We start from the raw sequence: 16,526 nt of genomic DNA on the forward strand, positions 1-16,526 counted from the left end.
TTATAAAAATACTAAGGCTGATCCCTAGAGACACTTTTTTTTTAATCCTTATTTTTTATTCCTGTAAACCAGCTCAGCAATGAGTGAAATTTTTAATAGTATTGATATTAGAACTTTTAGAAAATTTTGGCAGTCTAAATTTTATTTACAAGTTGCCCCTCATCACTTTTGTTTAATTTTTCAAGGAATGTGTATAGGTTAGTATATAAGTCTTTGGTTTATATTAGGACATAAATTTTTGATATGGTAGACTTCCTTAAAGGGATAAATATATGGGTATATGAAAAATAAATACATGTTATTTATAACTTTGACTTTTGTAGAGGAATACCTGCAATTGACTTTTGATAAATCAGTATTTAAAATTTCTGCAATTTTGCACCCAAGTACCTACTTGAATAAAATACTTCTCGGCAGTGAACAAGGAAGCCTACAGTTGTGGAATGTAAAATCCAAGTAAGCATTTTATTTAGAATATAAATTTAAATATCATTGACTCTCCACTCTGTGCTCAGCTCAGGCATAATGACTGAGAGCTATTTTCTCTGCCCCTAAGGTTATCTATTGAGGCTCTTTATGCGATGTTTACACTATTGTACATTAAGTATCCCTTGGATAATCATTGAGTAAATGATAAGTGTGCCCACTTACTGAATTTACTATGTGATTTAATATTTTATTGAATATCGTTGTAACAATTTCAGAATCTCTGTTTCTTCAAGGACTTTTTATTTATCATTTGGGGCTTGATTCTGAAATTTAGAGCAGCATCACTATTGTCATGCAATAGTTCTATAACATTAGTATCATAGTTATATTCCCTTCTGTAATATTTTTCTAGAGATCTGCCTACATTCTATGATGGTTTTTTGTTATAGTCTGTAATATAAAATGGTTTTTAGTCATGTATTTTTTTTTTTTAAATTTCTTAAAGAGTTGGCATAGTAGAATAATTACCAGCAGCATCGGGCATAGGATCTAGAATTGGTCTGTCTGGGCTCTGAATTATTAGCCATATAACCTTAGCTTAATTATTTCACGTAATTAAGTTTCTTAGTTTTGGGTTCTGAAAAATGGTGATAATATCTACCTCATGGGATTGTTTTGAGTATTAAATAAGTTAATAGATGTACTTAGAATAGTGTGGGGCAGAGTTATAACCTAAATGTCTTCTGTTACTATTTCACTTTTTAATATGTAGTTGATTTTGTTTTCCTAAAAAATAAAACCTTTCAACTATTTTTCTTCTTCTAGTAAACTACTATATACATTTCAGGGATGGAAAATGGGAGTAACAGCTCTTCAGCAGGTTAGTATTTTTCTATTAAGTCAAAGAAGAAATGAAGTTAGTGTGACCTTTCAGTTTCAGGGGTCACCCATATTTTTAGGCCTGAAGACAATAATATATAGAACTAATTTATTTTTATAAATATTACCCTAAAAAATAGTGTTTTGGAAATGTAACTGAAAACAAATAATAATGCCTTTGCCTATAAACATTTGTGGAAATCTTTTTGTCTGGAAGTAGGCTCTAAACATCTAGTTAATATGGGATTATGTTTACCAATCATTTGCAAGCATGTAGCCCAGTGCTTTGTACAGAGTGGGGATGATGGAAATGAGTTAGTTGTTAGTAAAGGAGATTGCAGGTCATACAGAGAAATTTGTCAGAATGTTGAGAGTTGTAGCTTGGAATAATTGGGACCCAAATCCTAATATTTCATTAACTAGCCTCTTCCATAAATACCTGCTTTTGTTTTTATGAGTCTGCAGAACAGGTATGAATGAATGAATGTATGTCTGCGGAGAATCTTATGCATATATTGGACACATATACTTCCAGTGTACCCTTGTCCTTCTAAATATTGCTTATACCTGCCCAATTTATATTCGGTCTTTAATTCTCTCTCACTACCATTAACTTTGCTATGCTTAGTATCTGATTAGGTCCCTTGAGGACAAGGAATCATACTTGTTTTAGTTTCCCCAGGGTCTGATGCATAATAGTCACTTGATAAATTAATAAAATGTTTAGCCTGATTCCATTCTGTAATGGTATAGGACATTGATCTGTTCTAAAATAGAGAAACTTATTATGGAGCCTATATGTAAGACCATTGTATAAAATGAAGATTATATTCATAGATTATTAGAGCTGGAACAGACTAATTGTAAAACTTTTTCGCCTTTTAATATGTTTTATAGGCTTTTCCTGTTTTCCGTGTTTAAGTAATTCTTCACTTCCTTTGTAGTTGGCCTTTTATGTTGCCATGCATATGGCAAGCCTTCATATGTTATGTTTTTTTTTTTTTAAGATTTTATTTTATTTTATTTTGACAGAGAGAGACCCAGCGAGAGAGGGAGCACAAGCAGGGGGAGTGGGAGAGGGAGAAGCAGGCTTCCCGTGGAGCAGGGAGCCCGATGCGGGGCTCGATCCCAGGACCCTGGGATCATGACCTGAGCGGAAGCCAGACGCTTAACGACTGAGCCACCCAGGCACCCCCATATGTTACGTTTTCTGAGAGTTGTCTCTCTTTTCTGTTTCCTTCCAGTCAGTGATCTGTAGTGACTTCACATATCAGATTCCTTTCCTTTTATGGCTGTTTTCTTACCGTGTCAGCTATGTTTTAGGGGTGAGGAGGTTGATGGTGGCTACCACATTTGAAGCTGGGAAGTAACATGAAAACATCATTCCTAAATACTTACACGTGAAATAGCAATTAAAGTATGCTAGAATGGAAATACTTACTGTTTTTTTTCCATCCTCAGGAAGATAGTCCATTTTTTTGATAACACATAACTAATGATGCATAACATCAGGATTATTAAAGCTATTTTGATTAAGAAAATAAAAAGCTGAATAATTTAATTTTCAGGCACCAGCTGTGGATGTTGTTGCTGTTGGTCTTATGTCAGGTCAGGTTATCATTCACAACATTAAATTTGATGAAACATTAATGAAATTTCATCAAGACTGGGGACCTATTACTTCGATTTCATTTCGCACAGGTAACTTTTAACTTACTTATTGAAAAGTGTTAAGAACATTTAAAATGCATTACTCTGAAGCTCAGAAATTTTCCAAATGGATATTTTCTTACAATTTAATGTAGTTAATAAAATGAGTGAAATACTGCATTGCAAATAGCCAAAGGATTATGAATAGATTATTGGTGGATAGTCTTTTCTGCCTTTATGTTTATGGGTTAAAAGGGGAGAGAGAAGAATTGTTAAGTTTGGTTGTTTTATGGTGCATGTTTTTCTTAAGTGTATTTTATTTTTGATAACAGATGGTCATCCAATAATGGCAGCTGGAAGCCCATGTGGCCATATTGGACTCTGGGATCTAGAAGACAAAAAATTAATCAATCAAATGAGAAATGCACATTCTACAGCAATTGCCGGGCTGACGTTTCTCCATAGAGAGCCACTTCTTGTCACAAATGGTGCTGACAATGCTCTGAGGGTATTATGATTATTGTTGTTACCATTTTCCTGGCTTCTGTCTTTGGGTTTATTACAAGCCTGTTTTAATGTATGAGCCTGGAACCTAGAAGATGAAAGGAAAAATGGGATAAGGTAAATGTATAGATGACGCAAAGAACACAGCAAGTTACATGATTGCAGTGAAGTGAGAAAGTTACAGTTTCTCTCTCCCCCGGCCCCCTCTCTAGGGTCCGCAGCCTGGCAAGCACGACCTGGTGCCACCTGATATATGTAGAAGATGGTCTGACTGCTTGCAGATCACTTAACACATTGCAAAAGAACCTTATCTTTTTATTTCTTGGCAGATATGGATATTTGATAGTCCCACAGGTGAAGGTCGGCTTTTGAGATTCAGAATGGGACATAGCGCTCCTCTTACCAAAATCAGATATTATGGACAAAATGGACAGCAAATTATTAGTGCAAGTGAGTTTCTGCTTTGTACTTTTTGTTTATTCAAGCAAGTATTGAGAGCAGGGTGTTTAATATTTGTTAGGTTTGGTATTTATGAATTTTCGAATTCAGACACCCCTTAGAGTGATTTGGAAATCTGGGGAAATGAGGGGATTCTTTTTGAATACTTTAGGAAGCATTGTAGATGATATTATTTTCATTTAGAGTGTTATTTTATTTACTAATTCTCAGAGACAGATGGTCAGATTCTGAAATTGTGGCCCTTGGCTAGTCTAATAATCTGCTGAAGATTATTAGTACCTCATTTTATCCTTTGCTCTTACTAAATGACAATCTATGCGCAGGTGAATATGGTAATGAAGTAGTTGTAATCCAGCTCTCCTTTTATTTATTTTTTATTTTTTAAATTTTTTTTAAAAGATTTTATTTATTTATTTGACATAGAGGGTGGGGGGAGAGAGCCAGCACAAGCAGGGGGAGCGGCAGGCAGAGGGAGAAGCAGGCTCCCCGCTGAGCAAGGAGCCCGATGTGGGGCTCAATGATGACCAGAACCGAAGGCAGCTGCTTAACCAACTGAGCCACCCAGGTGCCCCTCAGCTCTCCTTTGAAAGTGTCCCAAATTGTAACTTCAGGTTTTAAGAATTTAATTTTGTAAGATCTGTCATTCATATGTTCCACTGTTGTGATGAAGTTTGAGTATTTTCTATCTATATCAACAGGTCAAGATGGAACTCTTCAATCATTTTCCACAATACATGAAAAATTTAACAAGAGTTTGGGACACGGTAGGTCACTTGCAAGGTGAAAATAAAGCTGCTGGTCACAAAAGAAACATTTCAAGATAGTGTGAGACAACCAGAGGAAGTTTTGTTGATAAATTTCCTCTTGGATGAAATTAAAAAACCCTTGTATGGTAGAGTGTAGTAAGATTCTTAAGATCAGTGTTGCTATGGAAGTGAATAAGGTGTTGCTATAAGGTTATTGAAAAGAATTAGATATCTTGGGTGGTAAAAACATACTGCTGTCACCCAGGAGACACTGATGATTTCACTTGAGCCATGTATAGAGTGCAGGATTTTAAACATGGAAGGGACCTTAGAGAAAGCATCAAAGTTAGCAGTGTCCCATCTTTTTGGAAAAAGGGCTTGCTTTATTCTCTATCCTTGCCCAGCATTTCCAGCATTTGAAAGATTTTGTATATTAAGCAAAAATGTTTTTCAGTTTTATTTATAATTACCCTTCTTTTTAGCTACTCTCCTGGCTAATCATGCATATATATATATATATATATATATATATATATATATATATATACACTTCCAGATGAGTTTTAGGATCTTTTTAATTTTTATTTATTTGAGAGAGAGAGAGAGCATGATGGAGAGGGAGAAGCAGGCTCCCCACTGAGCAGGGAGCCCGACATGGGGCTTGATCCCAGGACTGTGGGATCATGACCCTAGCCAAAGGCTTCGACTGAGCCATCCAGGTTCCCCTTTTTGGATCATTTTTTAATCACCATCCAAAGTGATACTTGAAATTCGTTGGAGAGATTTGGTATCTTCAAGATTATCTTCACATCTAGGGGTACTATATTCCTCATTCAAGTTGTGTTTTATGTTCCTTAGTGAAGTTTTTTTTAGCTTTCCTCCTGTTGGTCCTACATATTTGAGATTATTCAGTGGAATTTTATGTATTTTAATATAATTTGCTAATATTTTTTTGTTAGTATTATGGATGTGATCTTTGTTCATTATATATCCACTCTGCAATATTTAATATTTAATAATTAGTATATAAGAATACATAATATATTGTAATTACAAAATAATTATAATATTAGATATTACTGCATCATCGGAACTCACGGGTTTTTTTTTGTTTCTGTATTTGGTTCAATAAATGATTATTTGAATAATGATTTGATTGTTTTTCTTGATTGAAATGACTGTATGACCATCATATCATCTGTAAAAAATGATTATTTTTACCTTCATTTTTCAGTTATTTGTTTTTTTATGTAATTATATAGATTAAGTTTCATAAATGATCAAATAATAGTGATAATAACATCTTTATTTGGCTCCTGACTTAAATAGGAATATCTTGAACTTTATAGTTACGTGACGAGGAGTAGCTTTTCTGTTATGTCCATTTTTTATTAAGAAAGGTTCATAGCTGTATTCCCCTCTCCCTCATCCCCAGGATTAATAAATAAAAAAAGAGTCAAACGTAAAGGACTTCAGAATGCCATGTCAGTAAGACTTCCACCCATCACAAAGTTTGCAGCTGGTAAGTAACTTAATACATGTTTTGAGAAGTTCTGCTTTGTTTTTTATTTTTCCTATATCTATTTTTAAATTTTTTTTTCATTTTAAAAAATGTTTTTGCAAATATTAATAAGCATTTGGAAGTAACTCCAAGTGCATGCAAATCTCATTGAAGACTAAAAAAGAGTTACTTATAATTTGAAATTGTTACCTTTTAATTTCAGGGTTTGGTCTTTATAAGACCTATTAATAAACAGTATTTGGTATTTCATTTTGTAACCCTTCTTATTCTAGTATATGTCTGGTATGATGAAAGTCACTAATGTTAAAAGGGTAAGAATGGATTTAATCAAAATCAAAATGCACTGAGGTCTTAGTATGCTACATCATTTGAGTGGTATTTGATTCAAAGAAGTGATTTTAAGAAAAATGTAGATGGGATTGTTGAGTGAAAGCTATCATAGAAATAAGGCACCATTTCCATTTCAAGGTTATTATATCAACCAGATGATGTTTTTTTCCCCTTTTTTTTAACTTTAATTTTGACTACCCTCCTGTCTATTTTTTGTCTTAGAGCTGAGTGATCTTCCTAAAACATCTGAATCATGTCACTCACCTGCTTAAAAATCTTTCAGAGGCTCCTTATTACTTACAGGATGCAATCTCCTCTCCTTAACATAGCTTTCAAGATCCTTTGTGCTATATGGCCCCAGATGCCTTGCCTGCTTCCCAACTTTCTTGGGAAAATACTTGCTGTGCTTCATTTTGTTCAAGTTACTCTTGGACCTGTTTATGCCCCTGTTCCCTACTCCCCCCATTAATTGCTATTTGTTTTACTGCTTCTTTCAGGGAGCCAGTTATTTCTGTCCTCAAATCTCTTAGTAAACTCTTCCTGACTGCTTTTATAAGACACTGTATTCTTTATTTAGTTTTTTCTAATTAAAATCTCTTGTTAGATTGGAAGCTCAGTGCTATCCAGAATTACTTGTAAACCGTCATGTCTCTAGTGCTTAATGAAAACATGAATATTATATGCTTAATAAATAATAGGTGAATGAATGAATGAAGGAAGGAATGAAAAATAATTTGATACATGATTTTTATTACATTTTAGAGGAAGCTCGTGAAAGTGACTGGGATGGTATCATTGCTTGCCATCAAGGTAAATTATCTTGTTCGACCTGGAACTATCAGAGATCTACAATAGGTTCTTACTTTCTCAAGCCAAAAGAGCTGAAGAAGGATGACATAACTGCAACAGTAAGTGAGCTTGAGTTTGTTGATAAGAGCATTTTCTTCTGTAAAACTGTCCTATGGTAATCTTGTTATACTCAGGTTTATTAATGATAATATTGGTTGAAAGAAAATAACTTAACATTTTGAAATTATTCCCTAATAGTGTTAAGTTTTGCAACTGTAGAGAATTAATTTAGGCATAAGTTAAGCTTTGCTTAATCAGATGTAGTATATATTATTTTAGTTTTCAAATTAATATAGGATTACTCAGAATAATACCCTTTGAAGATGAGTTCAGCATGTATCAATGAACTTTCTTACCTTAATTATGTTGAGTATACAGTACTATACTCAATGAATGTGAATCTTAAGGTTTCTTTTTTTTTTTCTTTCTTGATTTCTTTTGTTACAGAATAAGATTTAGCTAACTCTTTAATGAGTTATAGATGTTCTAGAAGTTATTTAAAGCCTTTATTTCTTTTCTTATGTTTGTCTCTTGAGAAGTGCCTTATAGAGAAATTCTGATTGAATTCTAAGCCTTTCTTAAATACAGCTTTTAAATGCCAGTATTTACTTAAAAGTTTACTTGTTAAGAAATTTTGTTTTTGTTTGCTTTTGTAAATATGTAAGTCTACTTCTGTTGGGTTCAGATTTAAGATGTAAAGTAGCAATGTCAAAATTGGCTTGCAGAATTGTTCCTCCTGTTTTAAACACAGTTTTATTGATATAATTCACATACTATAAAATTCTCTCATTTAAAATGTAGAGTGATTTTTAATATATTCGTAGGATTGTGCAGTCAACACTAAAATCCAATCAGTCTAATTTTAAAACATTCTTACCACCTCAAAAAGAAACCCCATCCTCTCAATTCCCCTCTCCCATTTCCTTAACCTAGGTGACTACAATGTGCAAAATTGGAAAAACATCACATGTTCATTGATTCTTGACTATGGAACCTTTGTATTAAATTTTGAAATCAAAGATTGAATCCTCCCAAGTTTGTTCTTTTTTCAAGCTTGTTTTAAGTATTCTGGTCTCTTGCATTTCCATGAGAATTTTAGGATCTGCTTGTCAATTTCTGAAATGAAAGCAGCTAGGATTTTGATACAGATTTTGTTGATTCTGTAGATCAATTTGAGGAGTGATACCATCTTTATGTTACTTCTGGTCAATGAACATGTGATGTTTTTCCATTTATTTAGAGCTTTAATTTCTGTCAGCAATACTTTATAGTTGTCAGTGTACAAGTCTCATACTTCTTTGGTTAAGTTTTTCCTGGTATCTTACTCTTTTTAATGCTATTATAAATGGAGTTCTTTCCTTAGTTTTGTTTTGGATTGTTCGTTGCTAGCGTATTGAAATAGAATTGATTTTTGTAGACCTATCTTGTATCATGTAACTTTGCTGAACTTACTAGTTTTAATACTTACTTAGTGAATACCTCTGTTAACTCATTATTAAAAGTATAATTCCACATTTGATCCTGTTTTTTACACAGTTTTTTGTAAGTATGTATGCTCTATTCTCCACAGTACAAAAATCCAGTTTTAAGCATTTATACTATTTTCAAAACTGTAAGAGATTTTATCTTAAGCTTCTTAAGTTTACCTGCACAGTTTTAAGTAGCTGTTATATTAGTGGTAATGATAATTACAACTAACATATTTTGTGTGCTTACTCTCTCCCAGGCTCTGTGCCTAACATGTATTATTTTATATTATCCTTGCAACAATCCTATGATATTGTCTGTTAGCCTCTTTTTATAGACAATAAAATTGAGGCTTAATGTAATAATGAGAACATGCCTAAGGTCAGTAACGCTAGTAAATGGAAGAGCTGGAATTGAACCTGCGACCACTCATTCTAGGACACAACTCACAGCTTATAGTGATCACTCATGTAACATCTAGTGTATGCATATACAGTGATACTTAACTGGTGCCGAATCGTTTGGCAAACAGAAGCTACTAGGAACAAAGCCAGTAACCAATAAGTAATAAACAAAAGTATTTATCGGAGATCTGTGCATTAAAGTACAGTTTGTTACTCCAAGGTAATTATCTCAGCTTATTCATTTTTGGTAATAGCTATCTTTGATAATAGATAATGAGTAAATTAGAAAAGGAGCCAGAAGCAGGCCCATTAAATGCAAATTCTTGGGGCCTTTATTTTTTGAAGGGTACAGCCAAGTATCTCCATTAGTTCCTGAGAGCATAGCTACATAACATAGCATAAATATTTATAAGTTATTCAAAATAGGTAAGATTGTGTATGTGTTCTACTTAGGAAGATAAGATGCTTTTTAAGATTAGTCCATAATTTCCTACCTAAAATATTTTATTTTTTAAGGAATATGCTATAATTACTTAGAAAAATATATATGTGGGGGCGCCTGGGTGGCTCAGTTGGTTAAGCGACTGCCTTCGGCTCAGGTCATGATCCTGGAGTCCCGGGATCGAGTCCCACATCGGGCTTCCTGCTGAGCAGGGAGTCTGCTTCTCCCTCTGACCCTCCTTTCTCTCATGCTCTCTGTCTCTCATTCTCTCTCTCTCAAAGAAATAAAATCTTTAAAAAATAAAAATTAAAAAAAAAATTGAAAAAAGAAAAATATATATGTGATGGAACATACTTCTGAGAATGCTATGTTAATATCTCTTGATTTGGTGTATCAGTTGTATGCTGCTTTGCACAGTTGAATAGCTTCTATTAAATATTTTCTTACAAGTGTTAGAAGTTATCTGTTTCTTTAGGCATAAATTCACCTGGCTTTTCTATTATCTGAGGGAATGACATCTGATTGACACACAGTTGCAGTGAGGGATTTCTCTGGCCATCACCCAGTACATAGCCAGTCTCATCTTTTTAACATAGGAAAAAAGACATCTTAATAAAATACTGACACTTGGGGCACCTGGGTGGCTCAGTTGGTTGGGCGACTGCCTTCGGCTTGGGTCATGATCCTGGAGTCCCGGGATCGAGTCCCGCATCAGGCTCCCTGCTCGGCGGGGAGTCTGCTTCTCCCTCTGACTCTCCTCCCTCTCATGCTCTCTGTCTCTCATTCTCTCTCTCTCAAATAAATAAAAAAATAAATAAAAAATAAAATACTGACACTTTAATATTAAAATATGAGTTTATTTTACAGAAACTCCTTCAGACTAAATGTTTTCTATGCAATATCTTATGTATTCCCTTCCTAGTACGTATAATCAAGATATTTTGGGCTTTTTCTTTGGACATGCATATGTTTTCGGTTTTATACCAGCTGTAGAAGCAATTATATAAGGTAAGGTAAAGAAATTAGGCAGTGGAATACTTTGACTTCAGCACTGTTATGAATAAATTAAAAAATTGAAGGCCAGATGAGATACAGTTCTTCTCACTTTGTGCATTTCAACTGAGTTAACTTTGGTTATGTTTTATTTTCTTGGATAATATTTCTTTATACTTCTTAGAGAATGGAAATAGAATCAAGCAGATAGTTCTTATACGCCCAAGTATAATTACATTGTGTTTAAGAAAATTAACGAGGCAATTCATTTAGCATGCTTCTTATTTTTAATGAGATAATTAGTAGATAAAAGGTATTTGGAAACCATTAAAGTACAGTAAAAATCTTGTTATTTTCTGTATCATTGTGTTTTAATTTTTTTTTTCTAAGGCAGTAGATATAACTTCTTGTGGAAACTTTGCTGTAATTGGTCTCTCATCAGGAACTGTAGATGTATATAACATGCAGTCTGGGATACATCGAGGAAGTTTTGGCGAGGATCAAGGTATTGAATTTTTTTTCCTTTTTCTTAAAAAATAATAATATAGAAAGATACAAGGCTAATAACTGTCTCTGGCATTTATTAAATTCTTGAGTGCCAGGCCTTTTGCTAAGGTTGTAGGTGGGTTATTGTCAACCCTATCTGGCAGTTACTGCCATTACAACTACTATAAACACCATTTTGAAATACTTAAAGAGAATGAAATTACTGATAGATTAGGCAAAAGTAGATATTATACAAATAAAATTTTTGTTTTCTTCCCCTTGCATTAAACAAAATTTTAACCTTTGTGGCATCAACCTGATGGGTTTTTTTTAACTAGAGCAATATAGGAATCCAGCTTAATTTCAAGATTTTAGGGGAACTAAAGAGTGGGAACTTAGATACTTAAATAAAGGAATCACTCTGTGTAGCGTTCAAAGAGGCAGTGCCAATTCTTATTTCTTTTTTCTTTTAACATATGCTTCAAAGCTCATAAAGGATCTGTTAGAGGTGTTGCAGTGGATGGATTAAACCAGTTGACGATTACAACTGGTAGTGAAGGATTACTCAAGTTTTGGAACTTTAAAAACAAAATTTTAATCCATTCTATGAGCCTTGATTCACCTCCAAATATGATGCTGCTACATAGAGACAGGTAAAGTTTTTCCTTTAATGATTATGGATTTTCTTCTTGATGATTTTGGTAAAAGTCTTAATGTGAGTACATAATTTACCAAGTGAGAAAATCAGATATTTAATGTAAAAGAACAGAAATTTGCTTAATTCCCCACAGATATACTTGATTATTAGCAAAATTAAAATGACTCAGATTTTAGTTAAAGGTTTGTTGGTTTATTAAAACTGGTGTATTTATCTTACTAGTGGCATTCTGGGACTTGCCTTGGATGACTTCACCATTAGTGTTCTGGACATTGAAACTAGGAAGATTGTCAGAGAGTTTTCTGGACACCAAGGCCAAATAAATGACCTGGTAAAATGAACTTTTGATGTGTAAATAATACTTGACTAATTTCTGTTTCTATTTTAGGTTAAAAAAACTGTTATCTTTTAGTAGCATTAAATTTATCATATGAGATACTCAAATAATTTGGAAACTAATTTTCAAAGAATAGATTTTTAAAGAAAATTTAGAAGTTAAAGAAGTTTCATATTTCTCAGGAAGTTATTGCCATCAGGTTAAAGTATAAATCCCAGAGTTCATCTTTTTCTCTTAAACTCCAAATAAGTCTAAAGTATACTTTGGAGAATGAATGACCTATTGAAACATAAGTGTATCATTTTTAACTTAATATTAAACTAGGCTGAGAGAACTCATTTCTGATTTTCTGCATGTATATCTGGTATCTGGTTTATTCTAGTTTAGTGTTATTTGTAGTTTGTATTTCTTAATTCTAAATGAGTTTAATCAATAAAAATGTATTTTAGCTTACTATTATGTTCTTATAGTGGGATATGTGATATGATGTGTAATACAATATTGTGTTATTATAATGGGATATGTGATATGATATAGTGGGATATGATCATTTGGAAAGTGTATATTGAGGACTATATTAAGTATATATTGTTATTTTTCATCAATTACAGAACCTTGATTTACTTGAAAACAGGAAAAAATTAAAATCTGGGCTATTCACTGGCAATTCCAACAGCTACATTTATTTATCTGTTCTTATACCAAAAATCAGAATTTGCAGTGGTTACCCATTTCCTTAAAAATGGGAAAAGATCAGGAAATTGTGTTGTTCTGCAGATAGGAGATTAACAAAACTACCCATTAACAGAATTTGTTGTGATAGCATCTATAGAAATGAGGGCAGGAGTGGAGTAGTTTTGGTGAAATTTTTGATGCATTCTTGAAAGCAATGTGAGCTTGCTCTTTGTATTTCTTTCCTTTTCAAACCTGACTTTGACCTTGTGTGTCTGGAATATCTCCTACTTAGTAAAGTTAGAGCATTTATAACATGACTTTACCTATCAGAGTCATTTTTCCCCATCCTTTGTTAAAGTTGTGCACTATTCTGTAAATTGAATTCACTCTATAAGATTTGAGTTTCCCCTGTATCACTGCAACCCATTGAACAGATTGGAATCTACTTATCCCATTATCGTCTGTTAATATGGATGGTCATAATCCCTGTGGTGTGTTTAGACTCCTGGCTAAATAATCTACCATTATAAAAATTAAAATTTTTTTGTTTTGGGTCTTCTTTCACATATGATCTGATCTAAGCCTCTAATACTTACGTGCTACAGGAAAGTGAGAGCTATTTGTATCAAGACAACAAATATAGCTTCTTTAAGGTGGCATAGTAGTTTATTATTTAAATTTATTTTGAAATTCTGATTATTGTAGTTTTAAGTTATACTTTGGAAATAAAACATCATTATAAAAGTTTTTTTAACTGAAGCTACAAGTAAAAGTAGAAGTTATTCTTTAGTAACTTTAATATTTTAAGAGAATTTACATTCTTCTTTACATCATTTTGGATTCTTAGAAAGTCAGTTTAATATATAGACTCTTCAGTGAAACATAACTTGTTTCTTTCACAGAACTTTATAAATGAAATTAGACTAACAAAATATTTCTAATGGAATGTTCTCAGAGTAGCAGTTTTATGCTAAAAATGTTTTATGGTCAAACAGTTTGTTAACTATCTCTTTAAGTGTAGAAGATTGTGGAGTAATCTTTTCCTATGGAAAATTGGATGATACTGTTAACTTTTCGAGCTTTTTATAATTCGTATAAAAACTTAATTCTTATCTATATCCAAGCAGTGGTATGTAAGAAGTGATACCTTCTTTTTTATAACATAAGGTAGTCTAAATTTTACTCAGACTTATTTTTCATGAAGCTTGCATCTTATTTTCATTTCTTAAATTCTTTAAGCTGTTAAATATACAGACACAAGCATATATAGGTAAATAAGCACACACACATGATATATGTATTCTTTTTTTTTTTTTTTTCTTTTTAATTTGAAGGCTTTTAGTCCTGATGGTCGTTGGTTAATAACTGCTTCAATGGATTGTTCTGTTAGAACTTGGGACCTTCCATCTGGGTGGTGAGTTTATTTTTAAATCCCTAACCTCTGTCAGAAGATTTGTCAGTCATTGTTTTTACTTGTAACTTATACCTACAGTTAGTTAATGGTTGTGTGCCTTGTGAATATGCATGTATTTGGGGATTTTTCTGACCTTACTATATTTTGTCCTTGGAGTGTTTCTGATCTCTTAAACAGCAGGGAGTCATGCTATAAAAGATAGTAGTAAGGAAAATGCAGTCTCTCTTAGGTTTTCTGTTCCTGCAAAATTGAGATAAAGAAGTGAGTTGCATAAACTTTAAGAAAGCTCATTTGACGTTTTTGATACTACAAAATAGTTCAGACTTTAGAACTGCAGACTTCTGTTGAGTGTCTTTTTGTTGTTCATATGAATTTAGTTAAAAGGCTGAAAACTCTAACTTTCATTTGTGTATATTATGTATTTTCTGTCTCTAACATAATTCTTGAAAGAAGATGTTTTAGATACCTTAAAGTAATGAAAATGTGTTTCTTAAGATTTGGGTAAAACTCAGCAGTGTTCAGTAATCTGTTTCATAGTGGAACTTGTTATAAAAACAGCACTTAGAGAGAAAAATTATCTACTTCTGTTAAATAATTTGAACAGTGGAGACCTACAGAGAGAGAGCAAGGGAGCTAGCTGTGTTGTTAAAAATTATGTAGGAATAGACACAGTTTAAAATCATATCACTTAACGGAATTTCTTAGATGGGTATGAAAGTAGTAATGGGAACAGTGAAGTGTCCATTTTAACAGGTACATACTGTAAAGAAAGGTGGGGAAAATGAGAAGGAAGATGGCACTTTTTAAGCCTCTGAAATATTCCTAAATTAAGCTCTGTCCAATTGTACTTCCTCTTTTCTCAGGAATTGATAAGTTCATACCTGAAAGCAATTTGACCTTTAGAAAGGAAAAACCCTGATGTACTCATTTCCCTTTAAGTTTCATATAGGAATGAGGCACAGCTATCTATCCAGCATACATGCAAGATTTGGAATATGTGCAGCAACAGTTTCTAATGGGTCCAGCTCTAATAACTAGGGACCTTTGTCCACAGGTGTATCTCTTTTTCACTTAAAATATAGTAAAACAAAATCTAATTAGTTGGCTGTGTCTTCTGGCTTTAAAAAGTTCACATAAAGTTTGTATTTCCTTAATTAAAAAAAAAACCCTTTTTTGAAGGCTACATGAAAATATTGGTAGTCTGTTGCTTCTTGAACTTTCACTATATTCTAAAAATGAATATTATAATTGAATTTCTTTACAGTAGGGAAGTTGTACAAGTAACAGTTGGCATAATGCCTTTTTCACTTACCTTTTTAGTTTCAGTTCACATTAGATAGGAGAGAGGAGTTAATGTTCAGTAGTACTAAATTGGTAAAATATTTTTTAAAAGTGGTAAGCTTATCTTTGGAACGGAAGAATTAGGATCTGAAAGTAGCATTCAAAGCCCACCAGTCTTTGACTCAACCTTAGCTTTTTTGCTAAATTTTTTACTTCAATAAAAAGTTGAACAGATTTAAATCTGACAGGTTTTCTACTCCAATATCTTATTTTTAGATGAGCACTGAGACAGTATTAAGTGAATACAGAAGGATGCTGGGAGACATGTAGGGATTGTTAAAAGAAAATTAATAATTTCCACACCAATTGATTGAACCAAAATATATTTTAATAAAGAAAATAAGTGCTTATTTGGTTCAGCCATGAGGCAGAGCGAATGAGAAAGCTTGAGAAGCAGTATCACACAACTGCTGCTGCCTAATTGCAACTAAGCTTACATTTACCATGAGTGCTAGGCACTTTACATGCTTTTATTTTCATCTTCCTTCATATCCTAATAGCTGTAGTTACTAGAACTATTACTAGTCCTATTTTACAAATGAGGAAATGGAGGCTCAGAGAGAAGCGATTTACCCAAGGTGGCTTAGTTTGTAAGTGAAATTTTGCTGTAATAAGCATAGGAGAAAGAAACAGATTTCCCAATAGTTGCAATAATCAACTTTGCTTGGTTACGTCACGTTCTAAAGATGAATTGATTTTGTTGATGTAGAGGATAATAAGGACGTGAGGATCAGTATTTCATCATATGACCATAGGTAACTGTTGGGTTTTTTGATTCCCTCTCTTTTTAAAAACATAATTACTGGGGCAATCTTTGGATACTACTAGTTCTTTCTTCAGTAAGCAGTTTCATCATTTACATAACATGTTAAATATTTAGAGTGAATTTACTTATTACATAGTCTGAAAAGTGAAACTATCTTTGAGCAAACCTTTGAGTG

The 16,526-nt window shown here is 32.9% G+C and overlaps 1 protein-coding gene across 2 annotated transcripts in view; it reads left to right on the top strand.

The window, feature by feature from the left end:
* WDR36 (WD repeat domain 36) overlaps positions 1-16,526 on the top strand; it is a 37,985-nt gene that overhangs the window by 7,715 nt on the left and 13,744 nt on the right. For both annotated transcript variants that reach the window (XR_010413180.1, XM_045899802.3), the window contains exons 5-16: positions 324-456; positions 1,255-1,309; positions 2,877-3,009; positions 3,291-3,466; positions 3,792-3,912; positions 4,620-4,685; positions 6,103-6,189; positions 7,282-7,427; positions 11,065-11,179; positions 11,648-11,813; positions 12,041-12,149; positions 14,165-14,244. Coding sequence is in view for 1 of the 2 variants with exons in the window: in XM_045899802.3 (XP_045755758.2) it covers positions 324-456; positions 1,255-1,309; positions 2,877-3,009; positions 3,291-3,466; positions 3,792-3,912; positions 4,620-4,685; positions 6,103-6,189; positions 7,282-7,427; positions 11,065-11,179; positions 11,648-11,813; positions 12,041-12,149; positions 14,165-14,244 (1,387 nt within the window). In the remaining variant the exon portion in view is untranslated. The remainder of the gene's footprint in view (positions 1-323; positions 457-1,254; positions 1,310-2,876; positions 3,010-3,290; positions 3,467-3,791; positions 3,913-4,619; positions 4,686-6,102; positions 6,190-7,281; positions 7,428-11,064; positions 11,180-11,647; positions 11,814-12,040; positions 12,150-14,164; positions 14,245-16,526) is intronic.

Source organism: Mirounga angustirostris, unplaced genomic scaffold (genome assembly GCF_029215605.1).
Source record: "Mirounga angustirostris isolate CCGP_5_RB_7025 unplaced genomic scaffold, mMirAng1.0.hap1 SCAF_7, whole genome shotgun sequence".
Taxonomy (NCBI): domain Eukaryota; kingdom Metazoa; phylum Chordata; class Mammalia; order Carnivora; family Phocidae; genus Mirounga; species Mirounga angustirostris.